Source organism: Armigeres subalbatus, chromosome 2, assembly GCF_024139115.2.
Source record: "Armigeres subalbatus isolate Guangzhou_Male chromosome 2, GZ_Asu_2, whole genome shotgun sequence".
Classification (NCBI taxonomy): domain Eukaryota; kingdom Metazoa; phylum Arthropoda; class Insecta; order Diptera; family Culicidae; genus Armigeres; species Armigeres subalbatus.
The window spans coordinates 341,572,893-341,591,203 of record NC_085140.1 but is presented as its reverse complement, the minus strand read 5'-3'; the positions used below and the strand labels follow the sequence as shown (position 1 = coordinate 341,591,203).

Below are 18,311 nucleotides of genomic sequence, written 5' to 3'. Positions count from 1 at the left end.
TGGTTTGAATTAGAGTAGTGTTCACAAACTGGACCACATTTCTCTATGGTTTAATCGGACATATATTAAAACCCAAAATGAACCACTCGCTGATTAGTATTTATGAGCGGGACATTTCTAGTCTCGAATCTAAACATCGCACCGACTGTTATTCAGCCTAACTGTACCGCCGCGACCCCGTCCACCGTGGTTTGAGTGCTAATCCCAGTCGCCACTTCACGCGTGTGTCACTCGTTGTCGTCGTCGTTGTCGTCTCGGACGGGGTGGGACCTCTCTCGGGTAACACTCGTACCGTCCAACCGAACGTTGCACCACCCAGCAGTGTAAATTAATTTAATATAGATTATCGCCGTCATTAAAGCATGAGTTACTACTGTGGTTAGTGTGTCCCCGGCGTTGAACTCACAATTCAATTATCGGACTGTGCCGCGAGATCTGCAGCGACACTCCACTGCCGCCGCCACCACCACCGCCAATCAAAATGGTCGTTCTCTGATCATGACCAGCACGGGCAAGCATTCCTAGTTGCGGGGTAGGGGTAGATCCATTAATTACGTAACACAAAAATTGTCCATTTTCAACCCCCTCCCCCCCTATGTCACACTTTTTGCATTAAACATCTGAAATTTTTGTATGGATTGTTACACTTTGGGCATACCCCCTCCCACCTCTAAGCGTTACGTAATTTGTGGATGTTCCCTAGGTTGTGCGCTGGCTGGTAGCCTGGTAGCAAACCAACGATTATGCAACTCGCCCCAAGACCGACCCGCGCGCGATAGTTAGAAACATCGACGGCTCGAGAAATAAATGTCCTGCCCGGCGTGGCACAATTTTCCAACCAATTTCTGTCTCAATCAAGTTCCTCAAACTACGCGACGACAACGTCGCGTCGGGCAATGACGATGACAACGGCTTCAGTTCGCTCAGTGGCTGCCGGTTTTACTCACACACAGCCCGACCGACCGGTATTAAGTCCGCTGTTGACTGGATAAATATAGTCTGCTGTCGCTACGGCCAGAACTAAAAGCTCTCCTCTAGTAGTGGGCAGCTATAATGGGGTATGGCTACCACGCACGTCTTGAAGTGGCCCAACAACGACGATTGCTGCCTCTCTAATAAGTGAACATGACATGGTGGTAATTTCTTTGCCATCAAACACTACATACGATTACGACCCCAAGCTGGAGAAGATAGGCAGGTGGTGGATACCGATACTTGCTGCAGTGTCGCGCACTGATTGCGTGATTGAGTGGCGGCGAATGGAATGGTCAGCGCAAGTAACGCGAACCGAAGAATTTTGAAGTTTTCCTTTCGAGTACGGTGATTATTTTGAATAGAAATGTCAAAAAATGTTCGGTCATACGATCTCGATCGATCAAAGATCTTGACGAGAAGTTGCTTGGAATAGTTCAATGTGTCTTTAGAATTGTCAGCGCACATAATGAAGAACGGGTCATGATGAGCATCCTGCACTTGAGCCCAAATGTCTTTCAAACAGTCCAGTGAAGGGAGATCAATTTCTACGCTGATACTCTTCCCCTGCTTTTCAAACGGAGGCTTCGCAGAAGGAAAGTTGTTTCGGTTTCAATTCATGTTTTTATACTACAGCTTTTTGCCATAGTTTGCATATTGTTTAACAACTTCACCCTTGATATTAAATGAGAACCAAAGAAAAAAAGATTTTAAAAACATTTGGGCTCAAGTTTAGGGTAGTATAGACTTATAGCAAATAATCAGAATCAACATAATAAATTTAAAAAAATATTTAAAAAGAATGCCGTTCTTGAGTGTTAATGCCTTAAACAGCTCTAAAAAGTTGATATATCCCATTATTCACATTTAATTATACGCATTTACCATATCTCCATGAGATAAGTGCCAAAAAAGCTATTTCATCTATACCCGTTTCAAAATTACAGTGGAGGAAATTAAAATAACTGTTTTTCATACAATTTGGTCATGTTTGAGGATTGGTGCGCTGAAAGGTCATAAGCAACAACACTGCATACAAATAACATTCATTGGATTAAAATTCAAGTCATTCTAGGCTGAACGACAAAAAATGAAACCAATCTAATAGCTAGGAATCGAGATATTGATTCTCAAACATGACCATTTTGTATGGAAAACAGGGCTGTACGGTTTACTTATTTCAGGGGGTGTAGTATTTTGAATATAACCCATTATCCGTTGCGGCCATTCTTCAATATGATACAATGGGACTGGATTCCACGTAGAATGCAACTTGTTGTGTGTAAATTGGGAAAAGTGTAGCGCCTATTCAATTTTTGTGCGAATCGGTTTGTTCTATGTACTTTGTATAAGAGAAAGGAAAAAGTTAAATTTTACGAAACTTTCTATAATTCAGTCGCACAACATTCTTGAAAGTCATAGTCTTAACACAGTTTGTTGCACATCGAGTCAGCAAGCTACTTGACTCTACTGAACCTGGCAAATGGTGATTGGTTCCAACCAGTAGTGGCGCCGGGAGTGGGTAGGACAAGTAGGACATGTCTAACGCATGAATGTTCTTGGGTAGAACAGTCAATGCATTGTCCTACCCATGATTAGGGTAAGAAAATGTCATCTAAATAATAATTTCAGTGGGTAGTTTTGTATAAAGTCATTGTCTGACATGACATGTGTGTTACCAAAGGGGATATCGAAGTTAATCAGAGTTAAAACACTAGAGGATTTTAGGATCCACAAGAAACATTCTGATGATTACTCTTAAGGACTTTAAGAAGTAATTTTTGATCCCAAAACTGCTCAAAGATTTATTTAGGTTTTTTAAAGGTAATAATTATAGCACGTATAATTGGATTATTTGAAGCATACAGTAAAATGTTTTGCAGTATCTATAAAAATGTCTGAAAATCAATGAAAAGTCCAAGAAGTTAGTAATCATTTCTTGAAACCATTAAAGACTTGGAGAAAATTGTGGGATCCGTGCTGGCTGCTTGTAAACATTTTCGAAAATCAGAAGCATCCCAGGATGGGCCGTGGGACAAAAAGATCGAAGGGCAAAAAGTCAAAAACAAGATGTCGAAGGGATAGAAGGTAGAAGAGGAAATCATTCGAATGAACAAAATAAACAAAAAACTTTCAATTTTGTGTACATGATGATTAAGACAATTTTTGCATCGATTTAATTTCAGAAAAAAAAACAAGAAAAGCAAGATCTAGCTCAAAACATTTCTGAGAGATTTCTCCTTCTTTATTTTATTCTATGGTCAGTTTTTCAACCAATTTACAGTTTGTCCTACCCTCGACTTGCAACATGGATGCGCTTCTGGTTCCAACAAAGGAGAACGTAGAGAATAACACCACAAAGCGATAGACAATCAGATAAATAGTATTTTTTTCACGTTTTTTTATGCACAAATCTCCAAAAGTAAGCGACAGTTAGCACGAACAATCATCAAATGGTCATCATTTTTATCATTGAATGCTTAATTTTTTTTTTCTACAACAAATATGATTTTGAAAAATTATCAGCGGCGCGTGCTACTCGCAATCTACATGTTAATACATTTACAGTTACATCAAACAACTGAAAATCGAAATACGCCGCTATAAAGTTACGAGTGGATAATGCTAGAAAGAGATAAAAGATAGGAAAAATAACACGGTGTGTAGTGCTTCCCCGAGTCACCTTAACAGCCAAAAACAGTTTATCGTCAGATACACTGATCACCTATTATTTGACATTTATGCCGTCAAAAACGTCTGTTGAGGGCTAGAATGGACTTTGTGGCAGCCATTTTTGAACTCGGTTGCGATTACCCTTAAAGCTTAAAGCTAAAAATGGGAAAATTCACAAATCCAGCACCCAGAAAAATATATTTCCTAATGCACTTCAAAACTATGATCAGATCAAAACAACAAGGCTTTTATCACCAGAAAATTTCTTTAAAATGTGACCCAGGAGTCATACAATCAATTCAGGAGTGGTTCCAAATGATTTCCAAATTAATTTACCAAAAATTCCTGAAGAGTTTTGGTTTTTGTTTGAAATAAGTGCTAGAACAAAAAAAACCTGAATTGTTTTTGAGATATTCTTATTAGCATTTAAAAACATAATCAAATGTTCGCTTCAATTTTCATTCTCGATTTATTCTATGCTGAATAATTCATCAAAAAATTTCAAGGAGAAAATATTTTTGTTTTCTCCTTGAAAAAGACACAATCCTCATATCGAAACGTCGGGTAAATAATAAAGTCGTTGTAATAATTGTAAGACTGAGTAGCCGTTCAATAAATATAATTAAAACGTACAGTCGATCCATAATCAGTAAACTATTCTTTTTGATTTCTTTTACTTTTTAATAATTTTTTTATGGTATCAAAATTAAGTTTGTATGAGAGATTGAACTAAAACAGATATTGGAATGCAAGTTGTGAATACCAACATGTCTCATGCTTCGACACCAAGAAGTCTAATGCTTCGAAACCAACAAGTTATGAGGCGCCTAGAAATTACGCAACACTGAAAAAGGGAGGGGATCTATCTAAGCGTTACGACTTCTAGAAACATTCTTGAGTTTCCATACAAATATATTTTGTCAAAAAATGTCAAATTTATTGTTATGTTATTAACGGATGTCACCTTATCTTAGGAAACGTCCATAAATTACGTTACGCTTTTACTGCAAGGGAGAGGCTTTCTAAAAGTGAGACTACTTAACTACTTAAAACCTGAAAATCTAACATTTTTCCAGCACTATATAACACGGAACATATCTGTACATAACACCGTACAAAAAAAGGCCAAGCGTTTCGGTATCCACCGTTAAATCCATGGTAAACAAGTTCGAACGACACTACACGATCACTGACAGGCCGACAAAAGGAAAAAGGAACCCGGGCCATATGACCTAAATTACAGAAGGTAGGGGAAAAGTGGGTAAAACCGACACCTTAAGCAACTTTACAGTTTCCCAATCTATGAAGCAATTTTTCGGTCTAGAAATTTCATACAAGCATACTTTGGCTCTTCATGCATAAGTCCATGAGGTCTCAGGACAATATTTCTTGATAGAATTTGATTTATGATGAAAACGCGAACAGTCCATCTTCCAGCCCAACCAGCTGGGGTGCGGGTAAGATCGACACCACATGAGGGTAAAACCGACACATCAAGTCGTTATGGAATCGAACATCAGAACAATTCTAAATGATGTTACAACATAATTAAAAAAGTTTATCAACATTCATTTTGATATTTGTGTATGAAATTCATGTTTTGGGGTCACTCATAAACGATGGTTGAAGAAAATTTTCTATATTTAAAATTTTCACCACATATCATATTTTATTTAATTTCTTTAGTGAATCGGGTGAAAAATATATAGAGTATGAGAATGTTAGTAACAAACTTACTAACTACTGTAAATATTGACCTACATTTAAATTTTACTTAATTTAAAAAGTTGTTTATAATGGCGATTTTAAATAAATGCGTATGGTGCAGTTATGTCAAGAAATGAAAATGACTGGTTTGTAGGTGACAAGCTACATGTTTACAGAGGTGAAAATGGATCACGGAAGAACAACACTATAGAGAACGGATTGAATATGTCTAAGAGCAAAATAAGCCTAAAAGTACGGTTCTTCTTTGAGCGCTATTGTTTTCCGACCTGCAGGTTTTCCTTGATGACTCAATATTACCCCCTAGACCTATTGTCGAGCCTTATGATGATATGGTATGTAATCCAGTCTATGATTAAGTTATATTCCACGGTGCCTCGTTTTCCAATACTTGTATTATATTATGCGAATGATTAGTCTAATAAAACAGAGGTATTTCGTGATTTGATGGCAGGTGTCGAACTTACCCCAACTGATAACATAATAATGATGACATACATGTGGATGCTTATAATTAGAAAAGTTAATTATTTTTCCACAACATCCACAAAATGATGTTCAATTATGGATCAGAGATGGATTAAATACTGAAAATCAACAAATTATTGTCCAAAAAGCTTATACACCGATGCCAAAATTTTACATTACTTATCTCCTCAATGGTGACCAATGCTAATTGTCTGTTTATTATGACTCTTTTACGTCTCCGTCAGTTACAAAATGACTAGAAATACAAGAAATCAAACGTTTATTCAAAGTGTGTCAAAATTCGGTCCGATAATCACTTGAAATCAGAGATTTGAAGTGGTGTCGGTTTTACCCGCAGTGTCGGTTTTACCCACAATTCCCCTAATCAACTTTGTGAAACAAAACAAATCAATGTCGATTCGTGATTTGGCTAAAACTGCTTGGATTAATGATTAATGAAAATTGCAATTGTTTTGTATATTTCCTTCGGAAACCCAAACAAAAAGACTTCAAACACATTGCCAAAATATTTTGCTTCATATTAGGGGCCGTACACATATTACGTAAGGACTTATGGGGGGAGGGGAGGTCAATATCTTACGCTCCATATAAATAAAAATTTATTTGTATTAAAAAAATCTTACATGGGGGGAGGGGGGTTGAAAAACCCAGAAAAATTGCTTACGTAATAAGTGTACAGCCCCTTGTCGGGAATTCTTCTGATTGTTGTTCAATTTTTTTTAAGAGACTGTTTGGTCCATTTATTGTGAACTTTTGTTATTTTTCTGAAAACCAAAAAATCAGATTTCTCCTCATGAAAAAATCAGGGAGTTGCTGTTGAACCTTCCGTATCTATTTTTCTATGGATTGCTTCGTAAACTACATCACATTTTAAATCTGAAATTTGCTCCGAAGGTTCGACTTTGGAGCTTCCCACCAAAGCGCTTTCCATAGTTCCCGTTCATTGGCAATTTACTCAATATCGAGTGATCTACTAGAAATCCTGTCATTCAAAAATGATTAAATAAGTTTTCTAAAACTTTATCAACAATATCTCAACCTATTATTCAGTTAACGATTGGACGTGTTTTCTATCGGACGCGAATCCGGGTGTTAAATTCTGTATTGTGCGATCGGAAAGTGAGGAGTGCGCGGTTGGTCGTGTTTCGGACGCAGCACGATTGCGCAATCATCGTAACGCCTGACTCAGCTTTGATATTAATTCGTACAAAATAATAATTTAGATGCTTGTGAAGGCGACTTCACATAGGAGCAGATGGGGTTGAATACCCAAGTAACAATGTTCATGCTTCTTGGGTTTATTTAATTTTTATAGCGGATTTATGAAAGCAATCGACATAGCTAGTTGCTCAGTTTTATTGTCGATCTTATTGCTATCAACAAACCTCTCATAAATATGCCGAAAAAGCTTCAAGCGTCAAACGCTTATTGACCTTATGAGCAGCTCTACGGTCGTGATGAAGAGCGTGATAAATCCTATTTTCAAAGCTCGATAAAAGCTACAATGTTTGGTCGTAATGTGGTCAAATGAATTACCCCAATAAGAATATTTGCATTGCAAAAAGCTTATGACGGTATTTAATAAGAGCAACATTTTTCTAATCGAATTTTGTGAAGGCCATATTGAAAATGAAGAAGCATTTTAAGTCAGTGAAATTTTTCACTGAAATTCATGATTTGATGATAGTTTCACCGAGTAAAGCACTTTTTTGGTAATTGATGTGCATTACAAATATTTTGGGGTGAAGTATCAATCGAATCAGTGGAAATTTACGATACTGCTGTTATGATTACTTCAACTCAAAAGTCCAGAACTACATTATTTTGAGAGCGCGTAGTATTCAATCTATTTTTTTCACTAGCTTTCGCCATGAAATTGAACGCGCACCTCATTTTGATAGAAGTGAATTGAAAAACAGACCTAAAAAAATATTTTATAGTCATCCTCATCACGATTGTCATCACCAATTTATTTTGTTTTTATTTTTCAGCAAAGTTTTGTTTCTCTTTTTTAAAGCAACATTTTTGACAGCTGCCGCAGCCAAATTCCCTTTTTTGCGGGTGGTTTAAAAAGGATTTCTAATTAACTCTTATAATAGGTTTATAGTGGTTATCTAGAGAGGGCCACTTCGCCATATTATACTCTTATAGTGGTCATCAGAAGGTTGTCTTGTAGTCATGGGTTTTATTGTTAGATCTTGTAATTTTGTCTTGAAAACCATTCCTAGAGCGAAATAAAACTTAAAATGTTACTTGGGATATGACCAACTTTAGATTTAGTTAAATTATCATGCTCAACTCTGATTTGGATAAAAAATTCAATCGTTTATAGGCCAAAGACGCTTGTTCATGACAATATAACGTGATTGGAATTGTTCATACTTTGTGTGGATTTTCTTTTTTATTCTCCGTTGTAGTGATACACAACTAATAAAATAAAATTGCTGGACATTTAAAAATCAATTGTTCTAATGTTTTTGAGCTTTTCTTCAATCTTAAAAGACTTCTTCAAATATCCGAACATCTGTTTTGCGAGAATGAGAAAACAATTTAAAATTCGGGGATCGTTTTTCGATCAATACCAGATCTTTGAAAGTTGGATTACATTGTTTCCCTCGACGACGTTTAGCCTTTCTAACAACGCCAGCGATTAGTTCGCGTTGGACAACAAACTAGTTGCCAAAGCGCCGCTAGTTAGGGAAGTTGATATTTCCAAACTAATTTGCTGCAAAATTTTCCGTTCTCGAAAGCCGGAATGTTTTTCTCGTTTTCAATCATGAGGACATTTAAGCGTGTACAAATAAGAGCAATTAGTTGTATAAAATAGATAATGTTAATAGTATCGCTTCTTCTTTTATTGAGTCAACGGACGTACACAACAAATAAATTGATAAAAATCTTCTGCTTGAAATGGGTAATGAATCCTAAACTTCTGCATTGAATGTTAATCTTCAGACCGTTACGAAGGTTATAAATATTTAATAAATATTGGAACTTTTTAAGTGGTCACGTTATTGGACATTTGAAATAAAATTTGAATTTTCTAAAAAATTTCTAGGAAATCATCAATTTTTTTCTGAAATTTTATCATGACCACTAAAATTTATAAAGTTCAAAGACAACTCTTGAATTTCAACGATACAACAAATTGAATGAACTTTTACCTTTTTTTAGGTCTCTCGGTAATTTGGAAATACCTCTGGATCGAATTGCGTCAATTAAATACAACTCTGGAGTGACATGATCGCTGGTCAAAATCGGACCTAGTCGAATCCACAAAACTCGTATTTTGGAGTGGATTGGATAATGGTCGGAATCGTCATCGGAACTATTTGAATGATGGAAAACCCGACTTCACTGGTTTGGTGACACCACTGCACTGGACCTAATTGGGTCAACGAAATCCTACTTCGAAGTGGTTGATCTATGTTCAGAATGATTAATATTGTCGGAGCAAGAAACATTTAGATCTGATGTGACTTTGCTGGTGGTTTGAAGGAACTGCTGGACTTAGTTAAGTTTCTGAAATCCAATCATGGAATGAGTTGGAATCAGAATCCCTGTAAGACCTGGTCTGATCGAGAAAAGTCCAATGCTGGAGTGGGATCGTCGATGGTCGCGATTATCATAGAAGACAAGAAAATCAAGGAAGTTGTCGAAATCCTTCTATGCATATGCTTCTATTTAGCGAAATCCTTCACATTAGTAAAGAATTTTGCTAAATAGAAGCATCTGCAACGAAGGGTTTTGACAATTTCTTTAACTTGTCTGTCACCGATGATGATTGTAGGATCGGTAACGGGTAGCCGTTTATGTAAGCTAATCATAGTAGTCGAGAAATACATTCGCTCTCTTATGATATTTCTTTATAAGTCGAATTCGAATTCAGCCGTGTTTTATTGAACAGTCAAACATATTTATAATAATGATCTCTAGGTGTATGTGCCAAATTCACGATTCAGCCAGCTTGGATTTTAATATGGGAGAGCCAGCCAGTTTGTTTACATTTTGTACTGAAAATGAATTTTTCACCCCCGCCTTCTTCTTTTCCATAAATTTGGCAGATTGGGACCCCTAGTAGTGTTTTCATCTCGACCATCGACGATCCCACTTCAGCGTTAGATTAGTCTCGATCCGACCTACATTCTGACCATCTACCAACCCATTCCAGAGTTGGATATCAGAGACTTATTTAAATTTAGAATTAAAAATAAGAATTTGTTCTATTTCTTATAGCGATTTTTTTTATTTCGTCATTTCTAAAGACAGTCAGGAAACTTTCCAAAGTTATAGTATCTTCCTGTATTGGAGCTTGTGCTTCTATCATAGTTAGGATTAATAACAGGCAGATACCGTGAATCTGTGTTTGAGAACATATTTTAAATCGGTTATGGCAAATGATTGGTAATGACGAATTTTATGTTTTAGATGTAGTAACCATGCTCATTCATAATTTTAACGTTTTATTCCTCTACTTGTTCTTTTCTTAGCTATTTTTTGAGCTTTGTGAATAAACTGTTTTCCATTGAGATCTCGACAATAAAAAGATTGAAATTAAAGTTTGTGGAGAAGTAGACCTCATCGACATGTCCATCGATGAATTTCAATTGTCTCTTATAATTTCCTTCCAGTCCGCTGATGACTCCAAAACAGACCATACCGGAAATAGATGGGTTCGACTTTTCTAGCATGCTGAGGTAAAAATGTAGCAACACTTTGTCGCATATCAAAAGAGAAGATAAACAAAGTGTGGGTTCTTAAATTCCTGATTGAATGCTACTTATTACGAGCAAATCAATTAAGGCTTAAAAAATAGGCGAATTACAAATTTCTGGCCTAAAAAACGTAACTTCTGATCCCAAAGTTCAAACTGGCCGATTTTCAGTAGAAAACAATGGGATAGGATTCCCCGTCGAATGCAACTTGTTGCGAGCAAATCGGTTAAGGGCAAGGGCCTAAAAAATAGCGAGACTTTTTGCGCACACACATACAGACATGACATCAATTCGTCGAACTTTAGTCGATTGCACAATAGGTCTCTGGACTTCCTAGAAACATTTGGTTTTTGGAGCGAACATGTAGCCATATAGTATACGAGAAAGGCAAAAAAATATTCAAAGCAAAGTAATAATACTCGCAGTGTCTAACAGTTTTGGATATCAGAATAACATTTCATACCAGAGTTAAACAAATTGATTATTTTCAATTTTATTTTGAAATGTTAGAATTTCGGACGTCGAATACAATATAAATAATAGTTAATTCCTTATTCATTTCATATACTCTACCATGTCGAAGGCATGTTTCACACTAATTATGGATCATGCTTTTAAGATTGTTTTAGAGCCAAAAATACTCTCAAGTTCACGTTGACTCTGCTGAAGAATGTAAAATCCTAATAAAATAAGAGTTTTGGAATCAATTTGATTTCTAATCTTGGTTTCCAAACAATGTTTTGAAATTGCAGAGGATTTATAGTTGGGGCTTGCGATTTCTGACACTCTTTCTAGAGACCGAGGTCACCACTGCATCTCTACAGTTGTCACAGGAAAGACAGGGTAAGTAATTACACGGAGCAGTATTAACATGTTGCAAACCATGTATGTTGCAGTATGTTGCAAACCATGCTACCTAATTTGGATTCTTATTACTATTTTGACCGGAATAGTTATGCAAATATGTGACATTCAGTCAAAATAGAGGACTGTTGAAATATTAAATGCAAAAATAAAAAGAATATGGACACACTCGATTTTATTTTATTATTACATTTGACAAGTAAAAAGTCCGATTTTTCTTACAAATACGAACAAATACTAGAACAGAAATAATTCATCATTTCGTGCACGGTTCTTGCAGTTGACGTATGTTGAAAAATCAGGAAAAAAGTAATCCACCTGCAGAACAGAAAAATCAGGCAATCATCAATCTGATTTGGTAGTTATTCCTTTTCTCTTCTAGGAGTAGGAACAATAAAATGCCCAACCTCGTCTAGCTGTCAGAATAAAGTTCGACATATGAAGGAAACCATTATCGTGCACAAAAAATGTATGAGATATGAACTTCAGTAATAAGAACATAACATTTTTCAACTTTTTTCATTTTCATGGCGAAATGCAGCACACGGTTTATAGTTCCATCAAACGAACGGGTGGTTGATTACGCACTTTAGCAAAATACATGCTCAATTTATCAAGAAATAATCGAACAACTCCATTCGTTTATTGATTTCTTGAAGCTGTTCGGTGAAACAAATGAAATTATTCCATTTATATAAGAAAAGTATCAAAACCCGTTCTTAGTATCAAGAAATTTCAAACGCCTTTTGTAATCACTCAGAATCTTACCAAATTTACACTTACGGATCTTACCAAATTAACACTGAAGTCGACGACCGATAAAGATTTTTTGTACTATTAATGTGTAATCCTGTAAAAAGCATCACATTTTTTCAATCATTCAACGCTTTATTTGAACAGCTCCATTGAAAATACGTCAAAGTAGTGAGAAATTATTTTAGAGAAGAAATTATGCTCGTAATTTAAATATATTTTAAATATATAATTTAAAAATATTTTTCAAAGGCGAAAAAGTTAAACATAATAAAAGAAAGTAGTACTAGAGGTGAAAGTGAGCCAGCCTAGGGCTGCCAGGGCTGCAAGCCTCTTTAATAAAGAAATGAAAAAAAAGTAGTGGTCAGAACAAACAAATAGATAAATTCTGGGTGCCAAATATTGACGAAGCTACAAATATTGACGAATCTAACGATCCGCCATATTTTCAAAAGACGGACGCGAATAAGAACATTTGTTATTAACATTGTCTGTTATTAGATACGATCAATATACAACTCCCGCCTATGATGTACCATACAAAAATATGACCTAATTGTGCAACTATATAAAAATAAATTAGCCGTTTGTCCCAATTTTACTCGCGCAAGGGTAAGCCGAGTGTTTATATACAGTAAAACAATGATACTTTGATAGTAAAAATTTAGAAATCGTATGGAAACAATATTTTGGGACATTGTGAAGAAATTTGAACAGTCCTATATCATACTGAAATCAATCTAGAGCGCGACACCCAAACCAATATTTAAACCTCAAACCGAGCGATGCAGGGTTTATTTATAGAAACTGAACATACATTGTACAATGTACACTCTGTATAAGAACTGAGCATATAGATTTTTATACAAAAAATGTAGGGTCTTACACTTTTTCCCAGTTTTCACTCAAATTTTGGTAGGGTCTTATACACGATTATAAGGAAATGTTAAATAGCCGGTTTAGTATAGGCAATGATTGTGACAAAAATATATCTGTATAGTTAAATCTACCCTGGGGCCCTCCTTAGCCGTGCGGTAAGACGCGCGGCTACAAAGCAAGACCATGCTGAGGGTGGCTGGGTTCGATTCCCGATGCCGGTATAGGCAATTTTTGGATTGGAAATTGTCTTGATTTCCCTTAGAATAAAAGTATCATCGTGTATACGAATGCAAAAATGGTAACTTGGCTTAGAAACCTCGCAGTTAATAACTGTGGAAGTGCTTAATGAACACTAAGCTGCGAGGCGGCTCTGTCCCCCAGTGTGGGGATGTAATGCCAATAAGAAGAAGAAGAAGAAGTTAAATCTACATTTCCATCAAAAACATACATTATTTATTACTATTATCCATTATTCCTCAATAGAATCAAAATTAATAGCCTCATTGTGGTATAACGAAAATACTGACAGCCATATCAATTGAGTTGTTCAAATTAATATTCCAACTAATATCGTTATAAATCAAAATCTGTAACTGTCCCTTCATCTATAGTAATTAGAATCAAGATATAATAACTGTTTCAAATACTTCGCCTTACAGGACTTCACTTCACATTCCTTACTATCTAATCCATCCACCTTACTCACTAGGTTTTCATAATAGGGAATCGAAAACAAACTTGCCACTTACGAAAACTGCTTCCAGAGGGCTCCGGCTTGCGGAGCCCTCCCGCAGTGCCATGATTGCCGCAATCGAAAAGTCCGTGGCGCCCTTGGCCGCCGTAAGGGCCGCCGCTGCCGCCGCCTGCAGGGCAGCAGCCGAAGCGGCCACACTTCTGCTGTTGGCCGTGGTCATACCGGGCCCGTGCTGCCCACTAATGCTATTGCCGTTATTGTTACTATTGTTATTATTCTGCGTGTCGAGCAACATCCTTTCCTGGTGGGCCAACTGTTTCCTCCGGTGATGTGCTTCCGCTGCTGCGAACGCCGACGCAGCCGACGCTAGTGCCGTACTTGTCGCCGCGAAACTGCTACCACTGATGAAACCGTTGCTAGTACCGTTACTAGTGCTACCGCTACTGCCACCACTTAACTCACTAGAGGATTCACGTTTTCGTTTTATTCTCTCAATTTTGACAATTTTTCAAAGCTTCTCCACGCACAGAATTCACTACGCAGTCGTTTCAACGGATCTGTTCTACGTTCACCGAATATTGCGCACCATGTCTCGAAAATTCACCAACTACGAATTCTGTTCCAAGTACCGACGGCCCAACCGAAAACTGCACCCGAACTACACGCAATGTTTGCCTTGCACCTCGATAAACTATCAACATGCACGACGGCTCTTGCAAAAAAAAATTGGAAAACTTCCAACCTCTACCCCTGACTCTATGGGCAAGACTTCCAACTCTCTACTTCAAACGAAACGCAACGCACGATGCACCGACCGATATGTAGAGGTACGAGCCTTCAGGCGAACAGTACGAAACTAAACTTCAACTATCGCTCGAGCTGCCTGCCAACTGGTTTCGACAGCCACACATTGGCTTCCCGGTCCGTCTGCCCTACCCGCTTGCCGCTTTCCATACAACGTACACCCAAACGACCAATACAGTGGTAGCGAAGCACCGCACGCACGCAACGAATCACAAGATCAAAAGAGGACTGAGCCGGTTCCGTGGCTCCGACTCCGATCAGAGCAACACCCCAGCCCTACGAATGCAGCGATAATGAAGCAATCCAGAGCAAAACAATAACCAGTTTTGAGTCCTAGGCCACGCCTCCCGGCAGCAACCAGTTGCTTGCAATCACCGTTCTCAATCTCTCTGCTCACACTGTTTTCCCGCTGTGACCGTGTGCGTACTCAATGAGCGCAACGAACAACAGCTCAAAAAGAAACAACCAAAACAGACGGCTACAGCTTGCATCACTCACCGCCGGTTGTGAGTGGCGCAAGTGCTCAGCACCCACTGCTACCATTTTGTTTTCATGTTTGCCTTAACCCACTCATTCGCCTCCCACCGCCACCGATGATTGCTTGCAGACACTCACTGGAAGCGAGTGGGCCCTGCTCTCACCCAAACCCATCCCACCAAAAAACAAATAAACTTCTGTTCACCCACTCTATCCGCTCGGCCAGTGTGAGTGTGAGTTCCCCCCAGTAGCTGCCAAACCTCAAACGGGTTTTCAACGACATTACGATGGAAAAAGGTGGAAACTGCGAGGGAGAGAGTGTCAATGACGACGATGATGATGGTGACAGCCGAAGAATACAAAAGGGAAACCACAGAAAATTATGTTGGGACGGCGAGCGCATTAGTGCAGGGAGGAAAGCAGATGCCTTCTCGCTCTCGCATATCTTTTTAAGATTGCGGCAACCGTCTCGTTCCCGTTCCGGATTGGGAAATCATAAATGCGACATTAAGATCATGCTCTGGGGGACTTTCCATTGAAAAGAGGTGCTGAGGAACGTGAAGGGGGGTATACAGAGCACATACACGTCGTCACTTTTTCATTCCTCTATATGGAATTGATGACGGTTTTCTTTCGAGAACGGGAAGTGATTCATTCTGGAAGGCTATTTACAGCTTGCGCGTCATAAAAACATAAAGGGTGAGAAGGTACTCTGCTTTTGAGTTGAGAATGTTCTTGTATTGAGACAAAGCCAAACGAGAAATTTTTTGAGTAAAGAATCCTTTGGTTGATGTGATGGGATAATTGAAGATGTTGTTTGATGATGTGATGTTTGGCAATGGCTTAGAGATTTATTTTTTTCAACTTTGTCATTCCCAATGTGATTGATACGTTTTCTTGTTTGTATTCGAATGCACTTTCAAAAAAAAAGTATCGTAATTAGAAACAATATGATCCGATGATTGACATAAAAAAGCTAAAATACTTATATATTTGTTTGAGAATTTTGCCTTTCTCGTTGTTCCGAAAGGCTATATAACTCCAAAACCGAACTTTTGATAAAAGCCCAAAGGTACAATCAAGTGGTGGAATTAAATGGAATTGTATATCTTATGAAAAGTAAAGACATTTCACTAAAAGCTCAACATAATTTTCATACAGATATAATTTTCAAAATCCCTAAAATGTTGTCAGTTATCCTAAAAACCTTTCGGAACGCCAAGAACCACCGAGATCCCGGAAAACTTTAAATTCGAAAAAGTTATTCCAGTCTAAGCAAGCTACACACTCGATTTTTCGCGTGCTACATTTTCTATACGGTGTGATTTTCAGTGGGGGCAAGCTTTAATTTCGGAATGTTTGTACTCATTCTTATTAAACTTTTTGAAAAACAGTTTTCGCTGTCATAAATATAAGGGAGGTCGATTTCCGGCACCCTTTTATTTTTATGGTATGCCAAATGGCACCTAACGGTAATGAGAAAAAGGACAAAGTTTTCATATAACAGATCCAATCGTATCGGATAGTCCTTTGGTGCGGCTTTGTAAAACCTCGACCATATATTCACTGAGCCAAAAGCATTTAGTTTGAAACAACTATCTTTTTGGTTGAATATTGCGTTGCGTTGCGTTGCGTTGTAACGGAGTATTTCGTAGATGGCATACTGATAGTTGTCATGTCTATTCTTTACCTTGTTCTTTACCTTTCTTACCCCAATTGCTTATGGATTTCCATTTGGGATTCAATGGAAATCCAATTAGGGGTCCAAAATGATAAAACATGAAAGCTATCATTGCCGGCCACGCCCATCTTCTCCGTTACTAGGAAAGGGAAGGAAATGATGATATGACATCTACTTAACGAGAGGCCAGCGACTCACCGACGCCCTCATAGATGTCAAGGAATTGGATGGTGGGTAGGGTATGTGGTTTAGGAGTATCATTATAAGCAAATGATAGAAAATTTGTGAGATATGTTGGGAGTGACTTTGCTAAGAAATTTATGTCACTCCATTATCCTTGCCGATGATTTTCCTCGGATGGAGCGAAGGTATTAGCCTTACCCTGGCTAATAGCCTAGAAATGATAATGATTTTGATCAACAAATGAATTCTAAGTGGATGAATAAATGATCAAACGGCGGTAAACAAGCCTCTATTGTCGTAGCAGAAGCAAACCCGCCTCAATACGACAGGCAGAAGCACATGTTTGTGATTCAAACGCGATCGACTGTTGTTTAATTTCTATACACATAGTTGGGTAGAGAGAAAAGGTGTGAAATATTGCTAAAGAGCGATTCCAAGCAACAGCATCAAAATTTAAGAAAATTTTTAATTCATGATTTTCTATTGATTTGAAACTTTGCACAGTTTTTCAATTTCATCTAAATCGTCATTTTTCGATATCAAATCTTCATATTGAGTCACGACTAACTTTTCAAAAGGGTGTATGTGAAAATGGTTCAAAAATATTTAAAAGCTGCACAGCAAAACGGAATGTTCGATTGTTATGATTTTTCAGCAAAGTTAGACAACTAAATGGTGATTCTTAAGAAAATGTGCACAGTAAAAAAAATTGTTTTGCCTTTAAAAATATCATTTTTGTCACAAAACTCAAATATCTCAAAACCCTATCTTTTTTCGAACGTAATTTTTAGGGAAAACGGTCCATTATATTAGCTATCTACCATAAAAATTTGGTGATGGTAAACTAATAAACAAAAAGTTATGACATTTCAAACATTTCACAATTTTCACATATAGTAAACAAAAAAAATTTCCGTGTATTTTTTTTTTCAAGAATCGCAGTTTGATGCTGATTTTATTGTGAAGGGCCTTGCGTGAGTTAAACAAGTTGTTTGTATGATATTCCATATTTATGTATTCATCGATATTATGTATATTATATGTATAAATATTATATGTATAAATAAATAAAAATGAATTAATATTATCCTAAGTATTAAATTAAATGTGGCAGTTACACAATGTTGTTATAGAAACTCTAAGAGTTTTGGGTTTGAATTTTGGTATGGGTTATGATATCATGAAAACAGTTTATTAATACTTATTTTTTTTTTTTTTATTCAAATTTTTTAAAATATCGAACACTTTTGAATTATTATCAGCACAGTTTGAGTATAGTTTTGCTTTAATTTTATTTTCCGACAATGGAATGAAACAGTGAAATTTTTGGGTTCCTTGGATCGTTTTCGCGTTATTAAATTGCTCGCTGAGCTCTGAAGCCTTTATTTCGTACTCTTCAGTA

At 37.1% G+C, this 18,311-nt stretch overlaps 1 protein-coding gene across 7 annotated transcripts in view; it reads right to left on the bottom strand.

Annotated features, from left to right (window-relative positions):
• Window positions 1-14,826, bottom strand: part of LOC134212856 (T-box protein H15-like) — a 129,508-nt gene extending 114,682 nt beyond the window's left edge. Inside the window, exon 1 of one of the 7 annotated variants that reach the window (XM_062691095.1) lies at window positions 13,813-14,826. In XM_062691095.1, coding sequence (XP_062547079.1) covers window positions 13,813-14,059 — 247 coding nt within the window. In that variant the 5' untranslated portion in view covers window positions 14,060-14,826. The remainder of the gene's footprint in view (window positions 1-13,812) is intronic. The other 6 variants (XM_062691096.1, XM_062691098.1, XM_062691097.1 and 3 more) reach the window with 6 other exon arrangements.
• Window positions 14,827-18,311: the final 3,485 nt, after the last annotated feature.